This window comes from Thalassophryne amazonica, chromosome 17, assembly GCF_902500255.1.
Source record: "Thalassophryne amazonica chromosome 17, fThaAma1.1, whole genome shotgun sequence".
Taxonomy (NCBI): domain Eukaryota; kingdom Metazoa; phylum Chordata; class Actinopteri; order Batrachoidiformes; family Batrachoididae; genus Thalassophryne; species Thalassophryne amazonica.
The window spans coordinates 33,706,786-33,728,943 of NC_047119.1; the positions used below are offsets into that span (position 1 = coordinate 33,706,786).

The 22,158-nt window shown below is 42.5% G+C and overlaps 1 protein-coding gene and 1 long non-coding RNA gene across 2 annotated transcripts in view; one reads left to right on the forward strand and one right to left on the reverse strand.

The window, feature by feature from the left end:
- LOC117529379 overlaps positions 1–22,158 on the forward strand; it is an 883,736-nt gene that overhangs the window by 480,616 nt on the left and 380,962 nt on the right. The window lies entirely within an intron of this gene.
- The window catches only part of LOC117529366 (rab GTPase-activating protein 1), a 176,219-nt gene that overhangs the window by 125,784 nt on the left and 28,277 nt on the right, over positions 1–22,158 (reverse strand). The window contains 4 exon segments of the mRNA XM_034192126.1: positions 13,288–13,462; positions 15,160–15,373; positions 17,164–17,416; positions 19,907–19,936. Of these exon segments, the coding sequence (XP_034048017.1) occupies positions 13,288–13,462; positions 15,160–15,373; positions 17,164–17,416; positions 19,907–19,936 (672 nt within the window).

Genomic DNA, 22,158 nt, shown 5'->3' on the forward strand with positions numbered 1-22,158 from the left:
CTTAGCTCTATGTGTGATTCGGCGCAGTATGGTCTGAACCGTATGCCCGCCGTTGACAGCATTATTGCGAACCTGGTTGTGGCTCCAGCTGATGCTGCTCGGCCAGATGCCCACTGCCCACATCCTCAGAGTAGGGTCACTGATGACCTCCTCACCAAAAGCTATGACATAGCTGCTCGCATCGGTCGCCTAGGCAACTCACTGTCCCATTTAGCCCTTGCCCTCTCAAAGTCTTTGAGGGAGGCAGAGGTTGATGATGCTATGCAAAGTCTTAGTGATGCCTCACTCCAAACCTTTGCTTATATGTCCAGAGAGCTTGGCAGACTGATGTCAACCCTTACCATCACTAGACGTCAGGTGTGGCTTGCGCAGTCCCCCCTGTCCGAATCCTGCAGAGGCACACTCCGTTCGCTGCCGGTTCTTCCAGGCCAAGTATTTGGACCTGCGGCCCAACAAACTTTGGAGCGTGCTGTTGAGGCTAGTAAATCTCGGCAACAGTTTGTTGACCTACACCGGTCTTCCAGACCTCAGCCAGTCAGACGTGCTACAGCTTTTCACTCTACATCCAGGCTTCCACTGACTCCCAGAGCTGCACGTGCTTTTGCAGTTGAGGGCCAGCTCTCCCAGCGGCCTGCCTTTCGGGAGCCTATGGGCAGACCCCCGAGAACTGAACGGTTTCACAGAGCTTCCAGTAATCGCGCCCAGAGGTCCTCAGGGATGCGAGGCAGAGGTGGTCGGGTCTGACTGCCAATGTTTGGCCCCCAGCCGTTTTTCACGAAATCAACTCAGCCACTGGGAGGCTCAAGTTCAAGACCCATGGGTCATTTCAACCTTGTTCGAAGGTTACAGAATTCAGTTCAGATATCGTCCTCCAAAGTTCAATGGGGTGAGGATGACTGTTGTTTCCAACTCGGTGCAGTCTGCTGCCCTACAGCGGGAGATTTTGGAACTCCTGGAGAAGGGGGCCACAGAGCCAGTTCACAGTTCAGACCAGCTCAGGGGGTTCTATTCAATTTACTCCCTTGTTCCAAAGAAGGATGGCGGCTTTCGTCCTATCCTTGATCTCCGACGGCTGAATCGTTATATCAAAGTGCTGCAGTTTCACATGCTCCGCACAGTAGACGTCCTTCAAACTATCACACCAGGAGACTGGTTCACATGTGTCGACTTAAAAGACGCCTATTTCCATGTGCCAGTGGCACCTCATCACAGGCAGTTTCTCCGCTTTGCATTCGAAGGTCAGGCATACCAGTTCAGGGTGCTTCCTTTCGGCCTCTCTCTCGCCCCTCGTACATTTACCAGATGTATGGCTGGAGCACTAGCCCCACTGCAAGCTCTTGGATTAAGAATCCTACCCTACTTAAACGATTGGCTTGTCTGCGCTCTGACTCAGGAGCAGGCACACAATGACACAGCTCTTCTACTGAACCATGTCTCTCATTTAGGACTCACAGTGAACTTTGCAAAGAGTTCTCTTGTTCCCAGTCAACAAACAACCTTCATCGGCATTGCCATCAACTCCCTGACTATGACGGCATCGCCATCCCCGCAGAGAGTGGATGATGTAATTCGTCTCGTCTCACACATTCAATGGGCTGTGATGCTGCCTTTTGGTTTTGCTGCTCCGGTGATGGGCAAATTGACTGCAATGTCACTAGTGGTACCTTTGGCACTTCTGTCTTATGTCCCTACAGATCTGGATCAACAACTAGGCCTCAACTCAAATTTGCATCAGCACAGGTTTGTCACGACTCTCCAACAGTGCCTTCTGCACCCTCAGACCCCTGGGGGAACGTGGACTTCATCTGCAAGGGTGTCCCTCTAGGCCCGTCCATTCTCGCCAAGAAGGTGGTTGTTACAGATGCATCCACTCAAAGGTTGGGGGGGCCATGTGGAATCACAGGATGGTGAGGGGTGTCTGGAGTCCTCAGGAGAGACTCCAAACCATAAACATCCTGGAGCTTCGCGCTGTTGCGACGGGCCTCTCAAGCATTTCCTCCCAGCCCTGAGAGGAAGACATGTACTTGTCTGGTCGGACAACACGTCAACAGTCTATAACATAAACCATCAGGGGGGCACCAGGTCCAATCACTCATTGGCAGAAACTCGGAAGCTTCTCTTATGGGTGTTGCCTCGCCTTCAAAGTGTCAGAGCAGTTCATCTGCCCGGCGTACAGAACAGTGCAGCAGATTTACTCTCCAGACAGAAACCACCACCGGGAGAGTGGAGACTGAACCCGATTGTGGTCCAAATGACTGTGGCCAGAAATATGGCTTGTAGCAGAAGTGGACCTTTTCGCTTCAAGCACCTCGACACATTGCCCATGGTGGTACTCCCTCTTGGAACCAGACAGCCCGCTGGGGCAGGATGCCACTGGCTCACCCGTGGCTGGATTGCCTCCTTTATGCCTTCCCTCCTCTCCCACTGCTGATGTGACACTGCACAGGATAGATCAGAGCAGCCACAGGGTGCTGTGGTTGCCTCCATTCTGGCCGGGGAGGATTTGGTTTCCCATGATTTACAAACTCCTCGAGGGGGAACCTTGGGCTCTCCCAGAGAGGAAGGATTTGTTGTCACAGCTACAGGGGAGGATTTGGCACCCTCACCCAGAACGCCTTCAACTGTATGTGTGGCTGTTGAGGGGCCGGACTCCTTGTTAAGTTCTTGTAACCAGGCTGTTGTTCAGACTATCCTTAATTCACGTGCTGCTTCTACCAGGGCTTTGTATGACAACAGATGGAAGCTGTTTGTGCGGGGGTGTGAGAAACAAAAGTTAGACCCAGAGCATTGCCCTGTGCCTATTCTCCTCAAATATTTACAAGAACTGCTGGAGAAAGGACTTTCTGTCACTACCTTGAAGGTTTATGTTGCTGCAATCTCTGCCCGGCACGTCTACGTTGATGGCCAGTCAGTGTGTTCACACCTCTTAGTGTGTCGTTTTTTGAAAGGTGCTCTACGTTTGCAGCCTCCAAGGCTTGCACGCGTACCTTCATGGGACCTTCCTCTAGTCCTGGAGGGTTTAAGCTTATCCCCTTTCGAACCAGTTGAAAGTGCTGATCTTAAATGGGTGTCAGTGAAGACTGCCTTTCTACTTGTACTGTCTTCAGCTAAGCGGGTGGGAGAGCTCCATGCCCTATCAGTCGCTGGGGACTGTTTGCGATGGAATTCTGACGGATCTGGGGTTACGCTGTGGCCTAATCCGTCCTTTTTACCCAAGAGAATTTCAACTTTTCATGTTAACCAGCCAGTTTCCTTGACTGTGTATGTCCCGCATTCTGATCCAGGATTATCTGTTTCAGGTTCCCTGTGTCCTGTCCGAATGTTGAAGCAGTACATTAGTGCGACTGCCGGGATCCGTAAAACGGATGCCCAGTTTGTGTGTTACAGTGATCACAAAAGAGGCTGTGCTGTCTCAAAGCAGCGACTCTCGCATTGGGTCGTGGATGCCATTTTACAAGTATACAGGTCCAGAGGTCTTCAGCCTCCTAAGGTTACGTGTCATTCCACCAGAGGGGTGTCCACCTCCTGGGCTGCACTGAGAGATGTCCCTTTGAGTGATATTTGTGCTGCTGCTACGTGGGCTTCGTCCTGTACCTTCGCCCGCTATTACAGACTGAATGTGGCTGCTCCTCCTGCGGTGACTTCGGCGGTGTTGTCTGCCTCCACTCCCCACTGCTGATGCGAGGTGAGTGTGACTCTTCGTGACCTTGCTGGTATTAAGTCATCCAGGTGCTAAAGCACCGCCCTCTGGCGGTCAGGAGGAATGAAATAGAACGAGAGTTATGAATGTAACTACGGTTCTATGAATTCCGGATGACCGCCAGAGTTGCTTGTCACTCAGAGTCTTGCGAGTTCATTCCGAAAAGAAGCGAGCGCTGGGTGCGTCTGGTATATAAAGACAACCAGTGACGTCACCCAGGTCACATCCAATGGCGTGACTTTGTTGGTATATATTCTCGACCTCTGTGCTGCGCACATGTAGTTATCCAGGTGCTAAAGCACCGTCCTCTGGCGGTCATCCGGAATTCATAGAACCGTAGTTACATTCGTAACTCTCGACTTTATCATGAGGTTTTACAGTTGCATACTGCCACGTAGCCATAGCTGCTATTTTCTGTCTCTGTGGAAGTGCGCTCTTTTTTCTACTGCATGGTGTGGTGCACATTAGAAAGAGTCATTTAACATTATTATTATTTTAAATTTTTTTGTCTTGGTTTTCATTGTGTACAGATGCTGCTGAGTCTGGCTGTGGTAAAGGCTGCTGTGAATGAAACGCTGTGACTCGTTAAACTTTTAAAGGTGCAGCTGCTCCGATCAGGTCCGCTGATTTGATCAGACCTGACTGATCAGGGTGTCTGATGATCACACCAACATGCAGCAACTGCACTTTTATTTTAAAGAGTCACAGCGCTTATTCAGGTTTGATCAGACCTGATCGATCAGGGGCTCTGATGAGCGCACCAACATGCAGCAACTGCACTTTTATTTTAAAGAGTCACAGCGCTTATTCAGGTTTGATCAGACCTGATCGATCAGGGGCTCTGATGAGCGCACCAACATGCAGCAATGAGGCTTTTATTTTAAAGAGTCACAGCGCTTATTCAGGTTTGATCAGACAGAGAGAGAGAGAGAGAGAGAGAGAGAGAGAGAGAGAGAGAGAGAGCGAGAGCGAGCGAGAGAGCGAAAGAGGGAGAGGGAGAGAGAGAGTGAGGGAGAGAGCGAAAAAGGGAGAGGGAGGGAGAGAGAGAGAGAGCGACAGAGTGAGAGAGCGACCAACTGCTGTTTCTGGATTTTTGAGTTGAGGTTCGATTCCCTGTTCTAAGCACACACATGTCCATCAATTAGATCAGCTGTTCTGAGCACACAGAGGCGTTGCAGCTGTGTGAACATGTTCACCTGATTCACTCTGGATGCACACACTCAGTTTTTGGATGTGTGCAGGAGCGGCGTGTTGCACAGACTTGCATGCAGTAATCCGGTGCTGCACAGACCTGCTTAAAACTGCGCATTTTCTGTGTCCAGTGCTCTACGCTGAAAAAATTAAACATGTTTAATAAATTAAATTAAACATGTTTAATTTTTTCCATCCTACGCTTGTAGCCCTCAGCATACTGCTGCGTAGGGAGCAAAAACTTGACATAGAGCTGCTAAAAGTGGCCGTAGAGCTGCTCAATTCGGCGTAGATGGTACGCAACAATACGCAGCTCTACGAAAAAAATATAAGTGTTAATGATGAACTTGCAATGTAAGAAATAACTAAATTTGATACTGAAACCAATTTACACAGACTAAAAAGTACTTGAGAAGAATGGAAAAATAACCCCAAAAATTATCCTTAGATCTTAATAAAAAAAAAAAAAAGCCAAAAACAAGCACACGTTGCATGTTACTGAATGTCTGTGTCAGCAACACATCAAAAGCATTCATGACTGTAAGTCTATTCGTGCAAATGCTATTGTTCGCTGATGTATTTCATTAGTAATTATCCCTCTTGCTCCACAAGTCAGCAGCTGCATTTCCAGAAAATATAATTTCTCGGCATGTGATGTACATTTTAGGAAAAGCAGAAACATCCCAATGGCTGACAGACAGACTGAAATGAACATCTAATAACAAAGCTTCTGAGCTTTCATTTGAAAGTGGTAGCTCAGATTTACAGAGGATGTACTGACAGGGGGCGACACACTTCACCCCGAAACTCTTAACTTTTTTCAGAGTCTGTCGGATTTTGGATCCTAACATGTGCTGATGCTACTGTCTGTATCGCAGGATGGTATTTTACTGCCGCAGTGCACGCGCTCCTCTCCAATGTTTTTCAGGCTGTGTGATTACACAAACGTATGCCTTAGATTTTTCACAGTTATATCGATGACAATACTTATAAGCGTACACAAAGCTGAGCCTCTAGCAAACTGTTTCTAACAGGCTGTGTTCATGATAAATGGACGTGCCTGCACACCAAGTTTTCTTACAGTGGAAAGCAGCTGCTGTTTTAACAGTGACTGCATAAAAACTAAGAGTTATCACTTAAAAAGGAGTCATCAAAACATGACATCACACTCACGTAAACTTTGCAATTAATCTGTGGCTCCATTAACGTTAGCAGCTACATTCCATTCAAGTGCACACTGGGATGTTTTCCTCAAAGAAACGCTGTTGGAAACACTCGGAAATGTCATGATTTCAGTGTGACGTGTCCTTTAAAACATAGAAGAATGGAAATAACGCACGCCGCTATCCAGCACCAAAATCTTAAAGAATGAAAGTATGTCTCGGTACCTTAGGAATTTCGATTTCCGTTCTGCCAATTTTTTTGTTTGTTTGTTTGTTTGTTTTTCATAAAAGCCTCCCTTGTTCCATGTCACAGGGGCTGCAGCATTGCTGTTAGCTTCCGATCTGGTCGATCCACGGCAGACAGCATTGATCAAGTCAGCTGTGCACTGATCTTGGCTTCTGTGGTGGCTCAACACCGGCATGCCCTCTCCCAAGACAGACCAGCAATCGCAGTGCCCTTCATGGGCTGTGGTCACTGCCATGACGAAAAAAAAAAAAAATGCAGAGACTGTCCTCTGATCATCAAGCTTCATGTAATGCTTGTGTTTTGTCATGGTTTGTGTAATCTGGATGTAAACAGGATAAAATAAAGAGCTGAAGTTGTTTATGTGAAATTTATGTGGAAAAAATGGGTTTGCGCATGGTCAGATTCCCACCACGTCTCGCGCTAAAACACTGGAAGATGACACCACTCAGCAGCGTAGCATCGTTATTCCGCTGTCTGGGGAGAACCCTGCGGTTTTATATGACGAAATAAACGGAACATAGAAAGACATTTTGATGGAAATCCGTCCACAAATGGAGGTTTGCAGCCTGAGTTACATAATTGAAGTTTCAAGTTAAGCATCTACTATACAACGCCACACAATTTTATATGGGCATCTTTATAGAAACTCCCCTGCTGTAACATTTCAGATTTGATGAATTTTGTTTTGTACTTCTGTCACTTATGTTATAACCAAGTCATCCTTCATTTTATGCAACACAGTCCCACTGTCCGAGGTGAGCCAAACTGCAGCAGGTCTTTCCCATTTAAAGCACCAATCAATCCTTTATACATCCCCCCAGGAAAAGTTAGGTATCCACTAGCTCAAACACGTCAATCATTTTTGTTGTTGTTGTAAAGTTGTCAGAAATACAAAATGAAATTGTAAAAATTTCAGATAAAATCTATTATTAATGTAAAAAAAAAAAAGTGTGTGTGTGTGTGTGTTGGGGGTGGGGGGTGAAATAGTCTTGATGCCAAATGTCTAATTTATCTGAGAATTCTTGTTTTGAGGAACATCCATTAAGCAGCAAATTATATCTTCACTGGATGTCTCTTCAGCACCCAATAATTTCAATTTAAATTCATGACCTTTATTGACCTTTCGTCAAAAATCACAAGAAACCCTCATTATCTCTGTGCTGCCCTGAGGACTAGACATAGATAAGCATGAAGTCAATGAACTAATCAGAGATGACTGATCCATTGAAGACAGTAATGCATAGCATTATAATGCAGCAATATTTGTTATTAGCCAACAGTTTTTCCCCTCCTTATGTACAAAAGCTAGCAGTTCCTTTAGCAGAAAATGTTTTGTGTTTCACAAAGGGAGATTTACAAGGCAAAAAAACAACATGCAACACAATTACAGACTCTACAGTACTTAGCAATAAACCAATCAAAGCCCCCGCAGATAGTTATTTTTTGCTATGAGACACTAAAACATGCAACAACAAACCTATTGTGCTACTGAATGCAGACCTTCCAATGTTTGACTCAACATACTGAATCACATTAGATGTTAGATGATGACTATCCCTCTGGAAGTACTGTTCCTGTTAAACACACACAAACCTCCTCCAAAAGCTGCAAGGTATTGTAAAACCTCCAGCCTTAAAAAAAAAAAAAAAAAAAAAAAAAAAAAAAAGAGTAAATAAATAAAGCCAAGTTGAGGAAGAAAGCTAGCAGCTGCCAAGTATAGAAACTGGGTGGCAATGATTTGTTTGCACCCCATTATAGTCACTAAATGGTCTTTTCTACTTTTGAGACTTCAGATTGTTGAGCCTTGCATTTAGCTTAGAACAAGTTCTGCACACACAGATGTACCATGTGATAATAAACAAAGTTTGCCCCCACACAGAGGACCACATCAGTGGTTTTGGATCATCTCCATTCTGTTAAACAGCAGACCTTGGGGGGTGGGAGGTTAGTAAATGGAAACTGCTTTTATCAATAAATAACCGCCTTCTGCTTTAGTCGAGGCCAGAGTATAAAGCAGCATCTAGCATCTTTTACACAATGGTTTTTATTTGTTCCTGGCAAAATGGAAGGATGTCAGGGCAATGCAGGGGGTTCATTTATTGAGAAACAATAAGAAACTGGAGGCAGGAGGATGAAAACAGCTAGATGGGGGCACCCCCTGTATCTATAAATTTATGACATGTAAAACTGTTGGAGGTGAACAATAGTTTGGTTGTTCTTCCCTGAGCCACTCGTCATCTGATCAGTTTTCCACCAGTCCACGTGGACATTTTATTCTTTGTGTGTGGTGAGAAGCAGCACCAGGCAGAGGGAAGTTACAAACATACAACAAATTCCCAAACGAGTCTTCTGAGCTTTCATTCGAAAGTGAAGGTTCAGATTTACAGAGGAGGTGACACACATCAACCTGAAACTCTCAATTTCCCAGAGTCTGTCGGATTTTAGATCCTAACGTGTGGTGATGCTGCAGTTTGTGTCGCAGGATGCCATTTTAGTCCCACCCTAAACGTGCACACAGAATGTCTCCATGACGCTGTCTTGGACACGCAGATGGATTTCTTACATTGGAAAAAAGTCGGAACACATATTCAGGAGATAATGGACTTTCTATCCAACATGCCAGAATCGCAAGAGAAGTTTGTGAGGAGCTCCGTGACATCAGCTGACGATGGCACGTGATCCGTGCATTGTCTGGGGAGAACCCTGGATGATGTGATTAACTTTTGATCAATACAGGTGTTGGGGAACATGTTCAAATATTTACTGACTAATTTTAAAAGCACCTGTTTCCAATGAAACCAGATCAGCTGGCAACTACTGTACATGTGCCCATCTTACTCAGCCACCCTCAATTAGAAACAGAAAAAAGATGCATAGTCTGTACAGCCATGCAGGCATGTACGTTAGTTGTAATATATTTTTTTTTTATTTACTAGCAGTTCTTCTTCATCTGGCTGCTCCCCTTATGGGGACACCCCAGCAGATAAATCATTTCCGTCTCAATCCTCTGAATCTTCCTTTGTCACACCAACCACCTGCATGTCCTTGTATCAATTTACTCTAGCAGGCTGAGTAACAGTGCACCAAGCATCTGCAGACATCAGAACTCTTCTTGGTATTTCTGATTTTTTTTTCTTTTCTTGTGTGCGGTGTTAAAACCTGTCCTTGTGTTGCACACCAACCAGCAGGACAAAATGTTAGAACATGCTCATCTGCCTGTGATGATTTAGGCCTCGCAGGAGGCATCTCAGATGCTTCGCATACAAATAAACATTTGCTGCCATCCTTTATTTGTGCACTCTCTGGTTGACAATCCTTAAAGTACATATTCATCAGTGCTTAATATGATCTCTTGGGACATCCTCAGCATGAACAGTGTTTCCCCGAATTTTATAGGCCTGGATGGCTGCCAAGGCATCAGGAACCACAGCCAGAATAGAATTCTTTTTTGGTTTTTCAATAACCCCAAATTATTTAATTTGGATGTCAATCATTCCGGCGCAACCGCAATGTTTTCATTGTGGCTTTCCCTAGCTCCTCATCTTCTGTGGAGTAACTTTTTGTGAAAGGCGATTCAACAGTGCATTAAACGACTGATTTATTTATTTTTATCCATCTGTCTGTCTATCAATCTATTGACTCCTATGAACAAAATAAAAATCGGACATTATTCTCCACCTCCTCTGCACTTTTTTTTTTATGAAACTTTCTTTTTTTATGAAACTGTCACGATTCATGCAATCCTTTGGTGATGTTAAAACACCTCAATAAGTCATGTGTCACACCAAACATCTGCGTTGTTGAAGCGGTTGTCATTTTTGGAGGGTCTAAACTTTAATGATCCACGTAACAGATTTGCCAGACAGCAGCTTGTGAAGTCAGCTGCTGTGCAGCACCTAAATCAGTGTTTCCAATTTGTTACCTGTGGGCCTGGTCTCGGTTTTGAAATGCTTCAGAAGAGGGTCTGCCGTATTAAAAAAAAAAATAGTGGGTGGGCACGCACCATGAAATGCGCCACTGATGACTGGGATGTTAGGCTAGAGAGAAGATGTTAGGACGAGAGGTTAGGCTCATAAAAAGGTTAGGCACATAAAAAAATAAAATAAAATAAATAAATAAATAATTCAGGGCTAGTGCCAGGGGAGGACTGTGAAGAAGAGGAGAAAATGAAGCAGCGCAGTAACCGAAAATGCCTGGTACCAAAGGTAAAAAGAAAAGTTGGATGATTGATGTGGTGCTGATAAAGTGTTATCTGTATGAAGACTAATAACACTGAAAGACAATGTCTGCACAACAAGCAAACTAGGTCACTGAACAATGAAGAAGTACTTTAACCCAATTTAATGTGTGGGTTCCTGTTATATTTCTGCTACATAAATCTATATACAGAATGACGACCGACTTATATGTCAGCTTGTGTACTTGATGCTCAGCGTACATTCTGTGATGCACCTATGTGTGGTGCCCATACACAGCCATACATACGACAGTGTGAGTGACAGACTACAGAAAGGGCTACAACTGAAGACGACACTGAGGTCAGGATATTGATAATAATGCTGGTTTGATAGTGTGTACGTATACTGTTATGACCAGAAGGCATACAGATACACTGAACAAAAATATAAAGGCAACACTTTTGATTTTGCTCCCATTTGTCATGAGGTGAACTCAAAGATCTAAAACATTTTCTATATACACAAAAGACCCATTTATCTCAAATATTGTTCACAAATCTGTCTAAAGCTGTGTAAAATGGTAAATGGACTACATTTATATAGTGCTTTCCATTTGCATCAGACGCTCAAAGCACTTTACAATGATGCCTCACATTCACCCATTCACATAAACACACACTGGGATGCTGCCATGCAAGGCACTCACTACACACCGGGAGCAACCCGGGGCTTAAGGACATTGCCCAAGGGCCCTTAGTGATTTTATGGTCAGACTGAGGTTTGAACCGAGGATCCTCTGGTCTGGTGTTAGTGAGCACTTCTCCTTTGCTGAGATAATCCATCCTAGCTCACAGGTGTGGCACATCAAGATGCTGATTAGACAGCATGATTATTGCACAGGTGTGCCTTAGGCTGGCCACAAAAAAGGCCACTCTGAAATGTTCAATTTTATCACACAGCACAATGCTGTTTGGAATGGATGTTGTAGCAGGAACAGGCCCACTGACGGCATGAGGAATGCTGGATGAGCCATTCCCGTGGTGTGAACGCCTGTGTGGACCTGTCATCAAATTCATCTTGTTTTCTTTTGCCATGTTATGCTGTTTGATTTCCTATTTTCTGTTCCTTCAGCTCTGTAAAACTTTGCAAAAACCTTGTGTTAGAATGGCTTAAGCAGTGGGTCACCGCTTTGAGTCTGGTCTGCTTGAGGTTTCTTCATCAATATCATCAGAGGGAGTTTTTCCTTACCACTGTCGCCTGTGTGCTTGCTCTAGGAGCTGATAAGGTTAGACCTTACTTGTCTGAAGTGCCTTGAGGCAGCTTTGTTGTGATTTGGCACTATAGAAATGAAATATAATGAAAAAAAAAAAAAAAGCCACAGATGTCACATGTTTTGAGGGAGCGTGCAACTGGCATGCTGACTGCAGGAATGTCCATTAGAGCTGTGAATTGAATGTTCATTTCTCACACCACAAGCCGTCTCCAAAGGTGTTTCAGAGAATTTGGTACATCCAACCGGCCTCACAACCGGATAATGCGTGTAACCACACCAGCCCAGGACTTCCACATCCAGCATGTTCACCTCCAAGATCGTCCGAGACCAGACACCCAGACAGCTGCTGCAACAATCGGTTTGCAGAAACAAAGCATTTCTGCGCAAGCTGTCCACAACCATCTTCAGGGAAGCTCATCTGCATGCTCGTCGTTCTCATCTGGGTCTTGATCTGACTGCAGTTCACCGACGTAACTGACTTGCAAAGGAGATGTGTTGCACCGCCTGAAGCAAATGGTCACACCAGATACCGACTGGTTTTCTGACACCCCCCCCCCCAGACTCCCCCCTTCCCCCAATAAAGTAAAACTGCACATTTCAGTGTAGCCTTTTATTGTGGCCAGCCTAAGACACACCTGTGCAATAATCATTCTGTCTAATCAGCATCTTGATATGCCACACCTGTGAGGTGGGATGGATTATCTCGGCAAAGGAGAAGTGTTCAGTAACACAGATTTAGACATAAATAAATCTTTTATTGTAAATGTTTTAGATCTTTGAGTTCAGCTCATGAAAAATGGGAGCAAAAACAAAAGCGTTGTATTTATATTTTTTGTCCAGTGTAGATATGGTGCATTTGTAAGAGGAGTTGTAGCTCCCTCTTGGGTTCATTGTCTGAACAGCCTAAATATCACATGAATAGCACAGAGAAGTAGGTTCCCTTCTGTTTTAAACTATCAAGTAAAATAAATGTGTACTTTATTTCATGTGCTAATGCAAATAAGAAATGCAATGATTTGGAGGTACATGACCAATTAAAGCAATAAACTTAATTTTTTTCTCAACTCTCAACTTAACTCAATCTTTATTTCTAAAGCACATTTAAAACGACAGCAGTCGGCCAAAGTGCTGTACATAATTAAGAAATGGGCACCAAGTTACCCCCAATCGTAAATAAATAAATTAAAAATAACAATAAAATTACAACAGGCAATAAAACAAATAAAAGACAAAGCAAAATAAAAAGTAACAAGTAATAGGAAATCATTTAATTTGATTTAATTTATTTACATAGCACCAGATCACAACAAAGCTGCCTCAGGCGCAATGCATAAGTAAGGTCTAAATTAGAGCAAGCACACAGACAACAGTGGAAAGGAAAAATTCCCTCTGATGACTTTTTATGTGTTCTGTTTTAGTTAGCAGTGCAGCACAAAATACTACATAACAATAAGAAAGAATTTTATGAATCACCAAGGAAATTGTTTACATATGTGCTGTATGCTTGAAAAAAAGTAAAAACAATCTATGCTTACCGCCTCTCTGATTTGGCAGCGGAACACATGGATCCTGAAGATTTCAGCATTGTAGTGACTCTCAGTGAAGGCAAAGCAGTCACTCTCTGGCGTGCCATCGTGGCCTCGTACACAAAATAGGATCTTATAGATGGGGTAGTTGGCGATTTCAACACAGGTATGGGGTTCCAACAACCTGTGAGAATTAACAGAAACAAAAGATGTACATATTTTACTAAAGTGTACTTCAGGGGCAGATCCAGGATTTTGTAAAGGGGGGGCCGTTATGGACAGAGGGCCTAAAGGGCCTTTCACACCATGTGATTATTCTGACGCATTCGCTCGCATTTTTTTGTGGATGCAGTAACAACGCGTCTGGATGGGCAGAAGGGGCAGAAATTTCTACGTCACTATCTGGCTTTCTGAACGTCCAGTAAACAATGCCGACAATCGCCATCATGGATTCATGACAGGAAAGAGCGAAACACTCAGTCTGCAAGTCATAACCACAAGATTAGGAGCAAAAAGCAGAAGAATGAGTGATGGACATCACCCTGCTGGGAGGGGCTTTTTTCAGCAACTAGTGAGGCCAGGTGGTGCTGAAGCGGCCAGCCTGGCCAGAAACCCACAGACCCAGTCAGAGAGAGAGAGATAGCAGCCAATATGTTCTCACAGACACACTCGATCCGAAATTCTTCACTTTTGGATATGTACACACACCGAGTTTGAAGAACAGAGCTTCTGCAAATTTGTCTGAGGTGAGGGAGCAATTTGAAAATAAAACAAGACATTAGTGCGTCACTGAACACTGAAGTTTTATCAGTTAACGTTACCTTAGCCTATAGCTGCAGAATCAATCACTCAGCTCGACTGAGTGATTGATTCAATGTATTATATTTGCTAACTGTTTGATCTATTTTTATTTTTACCAAATAAATGTACACAGTTGTTTTAATTGTTAATGCTACACGAACAGCCTCAACTTTATATAACTTAGATTTTTTTAATTTCATTTTTTTTTATCATCTAGAAATCAGACCTTAAATATATTAGCCCATAGCTAAAAGCATCTTTACAGATGGACCCAAAGTCCCTCTGATGAATACACTACATTACTACGAAGATTAGCTTTTGGACAGTAAAAGAAGAATTCTACAAAATATTTAGCACGCATCATTTTACACTTAAAATACAAATTAATACAACTTCTTCACCTAAGGTGGTGTTGTGCTCCTTTTTTTCCTCTCAATGATGGCCAAACACAGATAACCACTCACTTCTCAAGTGTACGAGGGGATGTCAAAACGTTTTAAGCCTTGCACATTTTTGCCAGTCGGATATTCCAATGCATCACACCTGATCTACATCAATGCCTTAGTTACTTATTTCATGTAGGATCATATTGCTCACTTCAATTGTTGAGTCATAACGCTGTGTGGAAGAGACAAACTCTCCAGCGTTAGTCGTGGCATTCTGCTTCACCAGGACAACACACCAGTCCACACCACCCAGGTTGCCATGGACGCTGTGTGCGAATGTAGCTATGACTTTCTTCCTCACCCACCCTATTCTCCAGACCGAGCCCCTAGCGACTTCCACCTCTTTCCCATGCTGAAAAAATACCTTCGGGGCCAAAGATTTGAGGATGACGATGAGCTGACTGCTGCAGCGGAGGACTGGTTAGGGGACCAAGATGTTAAGTTCTACTGATCGGGTATCAATGACTGGCAAACTAGATGGAACAAAGTGTAAGGAGTTGGAAGGGGATTGTGCTCAAAAATAAAACATTATAAATCCAAATATCTTGCTCTTTCTGTTTGAGGCTCAAAACTTTTTGATACCCCCTTGTATATTACACCAACATTTCCCCTCATCGTGCAGATTTTATGTTACCTGACAGTGCCTTCAGAAACGCCTGGCACAGACAGTGTGACATCAAGAGGGAGTTGGCACTGCTCTCTGAGGATGCTCATCATACGTAGCGCCTCCACCTCACTGCGGGGGGCGTTGACTGAAGCACACCCCAGATATGTCAGCTGGCTGAACACGACGCTGTCCTCATCAGGGATTGGGCTTCCAGGGCTTCCGTCTGATGACGATTCATCTGCTACAGATGTGAGGTGACACAGAGAGAGGACTATTTTTCAGGTTTGTTATTATTTTATGTCTGCACATAAAAAGTACCAAGATCTAAGGCCATAACTGGATGTCTTTGGTACTAGGGCTCTTCAGAGACCACTGGAATGCCTTGGTGTCAAACAAGCGGTTACTTGGAAAGAATTAAATGAAAAGTGTCTGCTACAAGGTGAATAAGAGGAAAAGAGGCATCAAGTAAATGTAAATAATGGCTGCTCCAATCTCTTCATTCACAGCCCCCACTCAAGACCCATACCAATTCGCTTACAAGGCCAACAGTTCAGAGGATTCTGTGACCGCTGCCCTCTACACCACGCTGACCCACTTGGAGCAAGAGGGTAACTACTCCCGTCTTCTCTTTGTGGATTATAGTTCAGCATTCAACACCATCCTCCCCCATGGTCTTGTGAGGAAACTACTGAACCTCTGTCTACCTCATTCCACATGCCTTTGGATTAAGGACTTTCTGTCAGATAGCTCACAGAGCGTCAGGACTGGCCCCCACATATCCACAGCTCTCACACTCAGCATCGGTTCCCCTAAAGGCTGTGTGATGAGCACGCTGCTCTTCACCCCTACACCTTTGACTGCACCCGTATCCTCACCAGCAACACCTTCATTAAGTATGCAGATGACACCACAGTGGTAGGCTGTATCACTGGAGAAGATGAGTCCGCCTACCAGAATGAGGTGGAACAGCTGATGGTGTGGTGTAGAGCAAATAACCTGCTCCTGAACACACCCAAAACCAAGGAGCTAATCATAGACTTCAGAAGAAACAGAACAGACATTCAACCCATTATCACTGGTGGGACCTGTGGGGAAAGGGTCAGGGACTCCTGTTTCTTGGAAGTCCATATAGATGAGAAACTTTCCTGGGACAGGAACACCATACACTTGGTAAAGAAGGCACAGCAAAGACTCCACTTTGTGAGAATCCTCAGGAAAAATAAGATAAACCAGGGATTGCTCGTGACTTTTTACTGATCTACCATGGAGCGCATCCTCACATACTGTGTCTGTACATGGTTTGCCAACTGCACGGGGTAAACAGGAAAGAGCTCCAGAGTGTTACCAAAATGGCAGAGAAGATCACTGGGTGCCCTCTACCTACACTGGGGGACCTTCACGGCTCTTACGGTCTCAGGAGAGCCAACACCATCCTAAACGACTCATCCCACCCTGGACACTCTGTCTGAGCTACTGCCATCAGGCAGATGGCACAGGGAAACTAAAGCAAGTACAAATAGAGTGAATGCCACTGAAAACAAATAACCATGTCACCTGCCATATTTGAAATGAGTGCAATATTTGTTTCTGTACAATATCCACTGCCACTGAAATATCCAGTTTTGTACATACTTTTCTCTTTTTTTATATGGAATCTCTTTTTTGCTACTACATTCTTATATTTTTGTTTCTTTTTTAACTTGCTCGCTGGACATACCTCTTTCATTCGGTTAACTTTTATGGTTATTTTTCTTTTCTTCTCCAGACCTTTAAAGTCTTTGCGTGGTTTACTCGGGTTTATCTTTGCAATGAAAGGCTTGCACCTTACCTTCATTGTACTGGTTACAATGACAATAAATAATCTGTATCTTGTAACACTGAATGGACTTTTTAGTTAATATTTTTATATCAACTTACTTAAATCAGATACATTACTATAAGGTTTTTTATTTCACAAAAACTGAAGCCAGAGCCACTGAACAAGTATAACAGACATCAAAATAGATTAAAGAAAGTCGTTCCACAGCTTACCTCGGTATGATCTCTCATTCAGTTCACTCTCCTGAGGAGTCTGTACTGGAAGCACCATTTCCATCTTGGATGAAGGTATGCTTAGAGGGTCTGAGCCCAGTGGGACAGGTGACGTTGTAGTGGAAGGAAGGCCATGATGGCTTCCGCTAAGACTGTCCATTTCAGGACAGAGGACAGTGTCAGCTACCGATGGGTCCATGAGAACATCTTCTAACTCCCTCTGGAGCTGCTGCTCGCTTCCATTGCCCACAATCTAACACATGCATACAGGCACGCACACATGCATGCACGCACACACACACACACACACACACACACGCACACACACACACACACACACACACACACGCATGTACGCACACACACACACACACACACACACACACACACACACACACACACACACACACACACACACACACACACACACACACACACACCAACCCAAATGGGAAAAAAGAAAATAAAAGATAAAATGTTACATTAAGAATCGCGCATAAAACATTTAAACATATAATATACTCTTACAATTTATCAAGCCAACCAAGGTAGGACATTTACTGAACATAGCTGGTCAGAATTTTACAAATCTTCAATCCTAACCGCAGTTACAATTCACAAATACTGTACAATTTTGAAATTAACCATTGTTTCTGGCGGTTATGTTGTTCATTTAAGAGTAATCTTGAAATTGATTTCTGGAAGTAGTAATTTAAAAAGAAAAAGCTTTATAACTTTTTCCAACCATTTGTTTGACACATACAGCACTGTGCAAACATATTTAGAACTTCACAATTTGTGTCTACATCCAAAAAAAAAAAAAAAAAAAAAAAAATCATTCACATTCCCATGCTAACAAAAATCAAATGATGTTTTTAACTTACAAACCACACTGTTTTTTTTTAAACATCACTGTAGATGCACTACCACATGAAAAATTAATCTATTAAACCTCACCAAATGCAAATTAATTTTCTTCATAATGCAGGAGACCACATAAAATAATTTTTTGTTGTTGTTGTTGTTTTAATTAAGGACAAAAAGCAGTCCCGCAGTTTCATATTCATTATGTAATTATTATTACAAAAGGTTTTGGACACATTTTGCCAATATTAGTAATTAGCAGGCATGTAACAGCAGAAATCTGAAAGGCTGTGCCAACATCAAGTATGAGATTTTGCTCAAAATCTATCAATAACAAAGAAAGTGTAATTTTCAGACTTGACAAAACATATAGCGTCTCAAAAGGTGACAAGTACCAATTTTCTCTGCATGAGGACCTGTTGGCATGTACAAAGTAATACTGTAACACAGCAAGTTTAAATTGTAGTGAGCACTACCGAGTAATATAAGACATAAAACAGTCTATAGACTCAAATCAACCGTTTGTGGTACTGTAAACACAGTCTAAAGACAATTTTCAAGTACATTCATATCAAGTACATACAACCACATGCAACACCCATGTCACAGCCGTGTGTATATAGTTACCACTGGAGGAGGGATGCTGGTTATGTACTCACCCTGTTAATTTGTTTTTGTGTAAGAGTAAAAAAAAAGTAGATGACAGACACTGGTGACATTTTACAGTGGGATGGTCCTTAGGTCTGGTCACAGTTGATTCAATTTTAAGGCACAGTCACATGAAATTTATTCTTCATCCCATTCCTGAAGAACCATGCATGTGGTGTCACAAAGATTTAAAACTAGTGGTGGGCAACAGTGTGCCATGAAGCATGTGCCATGCATCAGATTGCCTCAGCAAATGGTTTTACTGATTAGCTTCTAAAGACCTGATTCTGTGAAAACACCCACTTAGATTGTAGCAAGGAAAACCTGCACTGTTTTGCTTGTTCATGCCCACCCTGATTTATGCGTATAAAGACCTAGAGAACCCAGATTAGACTCACTCATCAGGATTGGTGTACATAATAACAGTTGCCCATTTTCACACCACTGAAGGCACAGGTCTGGTCAGAGGTTTTCATACACACATCATGAACATGAATATCATTGGACAGTGGAGCAGAATAACTGCACACAACACACCTGTAATAGAAAAACTCACAAGAATCTGCTTTACACATTTTAATTTATTTGGGGTATTCTGAAGTTAACAAGCTAAAAATACACAAACCCATAGTTAGGTTATTAATTCGATGATTGTGAAAATTCCAAATTGGCTTCTAATTTGCCAAGGAACTTGTTAGAGAGAGGACAGCAGATTCACACAAATCACAAATGTCTTCTGCAGCAATGTCTAAAACAAAAAAGAAATAACTGAAAGAGCAACATTGCAATGACATTTGTGTCCACAATGGGTGGATGCAACCTTACGACCACGATCGCATCTGCTAGTTAGCTGAAGGCAATTAGACTCAAGAAATGATCTGCAGTAGGGTGGGCAGTATGTCTACATTCCTAATGACATAATAGTATCAAATAGACTGTTCTTTCTATAAACTGGCAAAACACAGCAAGCATTCAAGTCTACATTTAAAACTATTAGGTACAATCAAGTGGCTAACTACACAACTTTGTTTAGCTTTCTGAGGTTCAGCTCTTGATAAAAACCGATCCTAAAGAACAGAGCTAAAAGATAACGTGATAATGCTAACACCATCAATCAATACCTAGCAAAACAGAAAGCACGGACAATCACCACATAATCACATCACAGAAAGAGGAAAAAAAACATGAAAATGCCAGCAAAGAGGAGGAGGAGAGGAAAGAAGAGACTAACCTTAAAGCTGACCCCTTCCTCAGAAATCACCTGCATAACAAACAACAAGTTTAGACATACTGTCTCTTCTGACTCAGAAGGCTGACTGGGAAAGAAACGTGCACAGGAGTGTGTTGTGGGAAAAAAAAAGAACAAATAACAAGCCATCTGGATGATAAAGTGTGGTGAATGAAGGGATTTTAATATTATGTACTGGTCATGATGATTTGTAAGTACTGCTTTTTGGCCTTCAAACTGTAATCAGCAAGCACTTAGTCCCTACTGGCGTAAAATGCCTTGATTCGACTTTCTTGTGATCTGGTACTATATAAATATAATTATAAGTGAATAGTATATTGATGTGTATGTCTGTGTGTCGACATGTACTAGTGAATTTGTATTTATGTAAATATGACTGATTAGAATTGTTGGACTTGTACTAGCAGGGGTGGGCGCTAATAAGCTTTGCTTCAGCCCACACCCTTTCGGACTCACTAGTTTTGTCTGTGTTTGTTTGTGGAATTGTTCATTTTTTTTCTATTTGAATATTTTGTGTGCCGAATTAAAAAAAAAAAAAAAAACTTTGTCACTTTGTCACTTGTCACTTAAGCACACACACACACACAACTTCCAAGTCTATTTTTAATCAAAATTACTGTGACCCATCAATTATGTAGCACATAAAACCACTCTTTATCTGCAAGCACAGCAATTAAACTGCAAAAAAAATGCAGCCACACACTATCTACAACATACCACGTGTGCTGCACAAAATACCCATGATGGGCTGTCGCCATCTTGTGGTATCTTTTTACATAAACGTAGTACAGACATGATATAAACTAATGGACACTGAACACATGAATTAATTAATTAAAAACAAAAGCTATCAAGGAGGAGAGAAGGACAGGAGAGGAGAGCAGAGGAGGCAACTTGGTTGAAACCATTTGGGGGACACACAATGGCATGTAAATTACAAAGGTTTCCTCAAAAAACTGCTTACTGTTTGTGTGGAGAGACAGGCCCTATATCACATATCATGATTTGTGTGTGTGTGTGTGTGTTCAAGGCACTTGCAGCTCCATCACAGAGTCTGTCCATTAAGTGACCAAATATGACCAAGTGGGGTTATTTATGACCCCACTGACTATATACTGGAATACTTAGGATTCTTCATATTTATTTCACTCTCTAATATATTTGGCAGCCATCTTTTTCATCCTCACTCTGGGCATCAAGAATTAGTGCCAATGCTTGTGCAGCTGTAAATCTGACTATTCTAGGTCTGTTGGCCATGCTTCTATGCAAAACAGCAAAATATAATGATTAGAGTTGCCAAATTACAATGTCAAAAATCTCATAGATCTTCCCATGGGGTCATAAATTTGGATTGTACTTTCCACACGGCTCAGCCATCCTTGAAAAAAAATTCTATGAACAAATGCAGGACAAATTGATTGACAAATTCATGGTAGGAAACCTTTCCAATTAAAATGAGAAAAATGGTGCACAAAAATATACGCCCAAGGTAATAAATGGCCCCACTTGGTCGCTTGAGGGTTAATATAGTATATGTAGAGAGACGGCCAACTAAAGCACACAAATGATAAACAGACTGGTCATACAGTGCCCTCCAAAAAAAAAAAAAAAAAAAAAAAAACTAAAAAAAAAAAACTGGGCCACTTGATATTTCACACATTTTAATTTGTTTTGCCATTTCAAATACAAAAAGTAAATCAGGTTTCTCAATATGAAAAAAATCTAAAATGATCTTCCTTAGAGTCAAAATCATATAAATTAATTAAAAATGGAACACTTTGGTATAATACCTGTAAATAACCAGTTTTATTGCCAGTTTTCTTCGGACAAGTCAGGGGATGGACACAAACATCTCCAAGTCACTGAATATGTCTTGGACTTTATTTACATCAATTATGAAGAAATACAAACAGTATGGCACTCTATGGTAAATCTGTATGGAATAGATAGTTCTCAAAGACTGAGTGGTTGTGCAAGAAGGAGAAGAGTGGGGAAAGACACCAAGACACATAGGCAACCCAGAAGTTACAGGCTTCTGTGGCTGTGATTGGAGAGATTGTGTACAGTGCATGTTTTGCATTTTGTATCCCCAGCTGGACAGGTTCATGATGAAGTGGTAAAGAGGAGGATTTTCTTAAAAAGAAGATTTACTTAAAACTAATATTTGCCAGAAGGTACATCTGAGATGCAAGCACAGAGTTGATGTTTTGGTGGAGGAAATGATGGATGGCCGA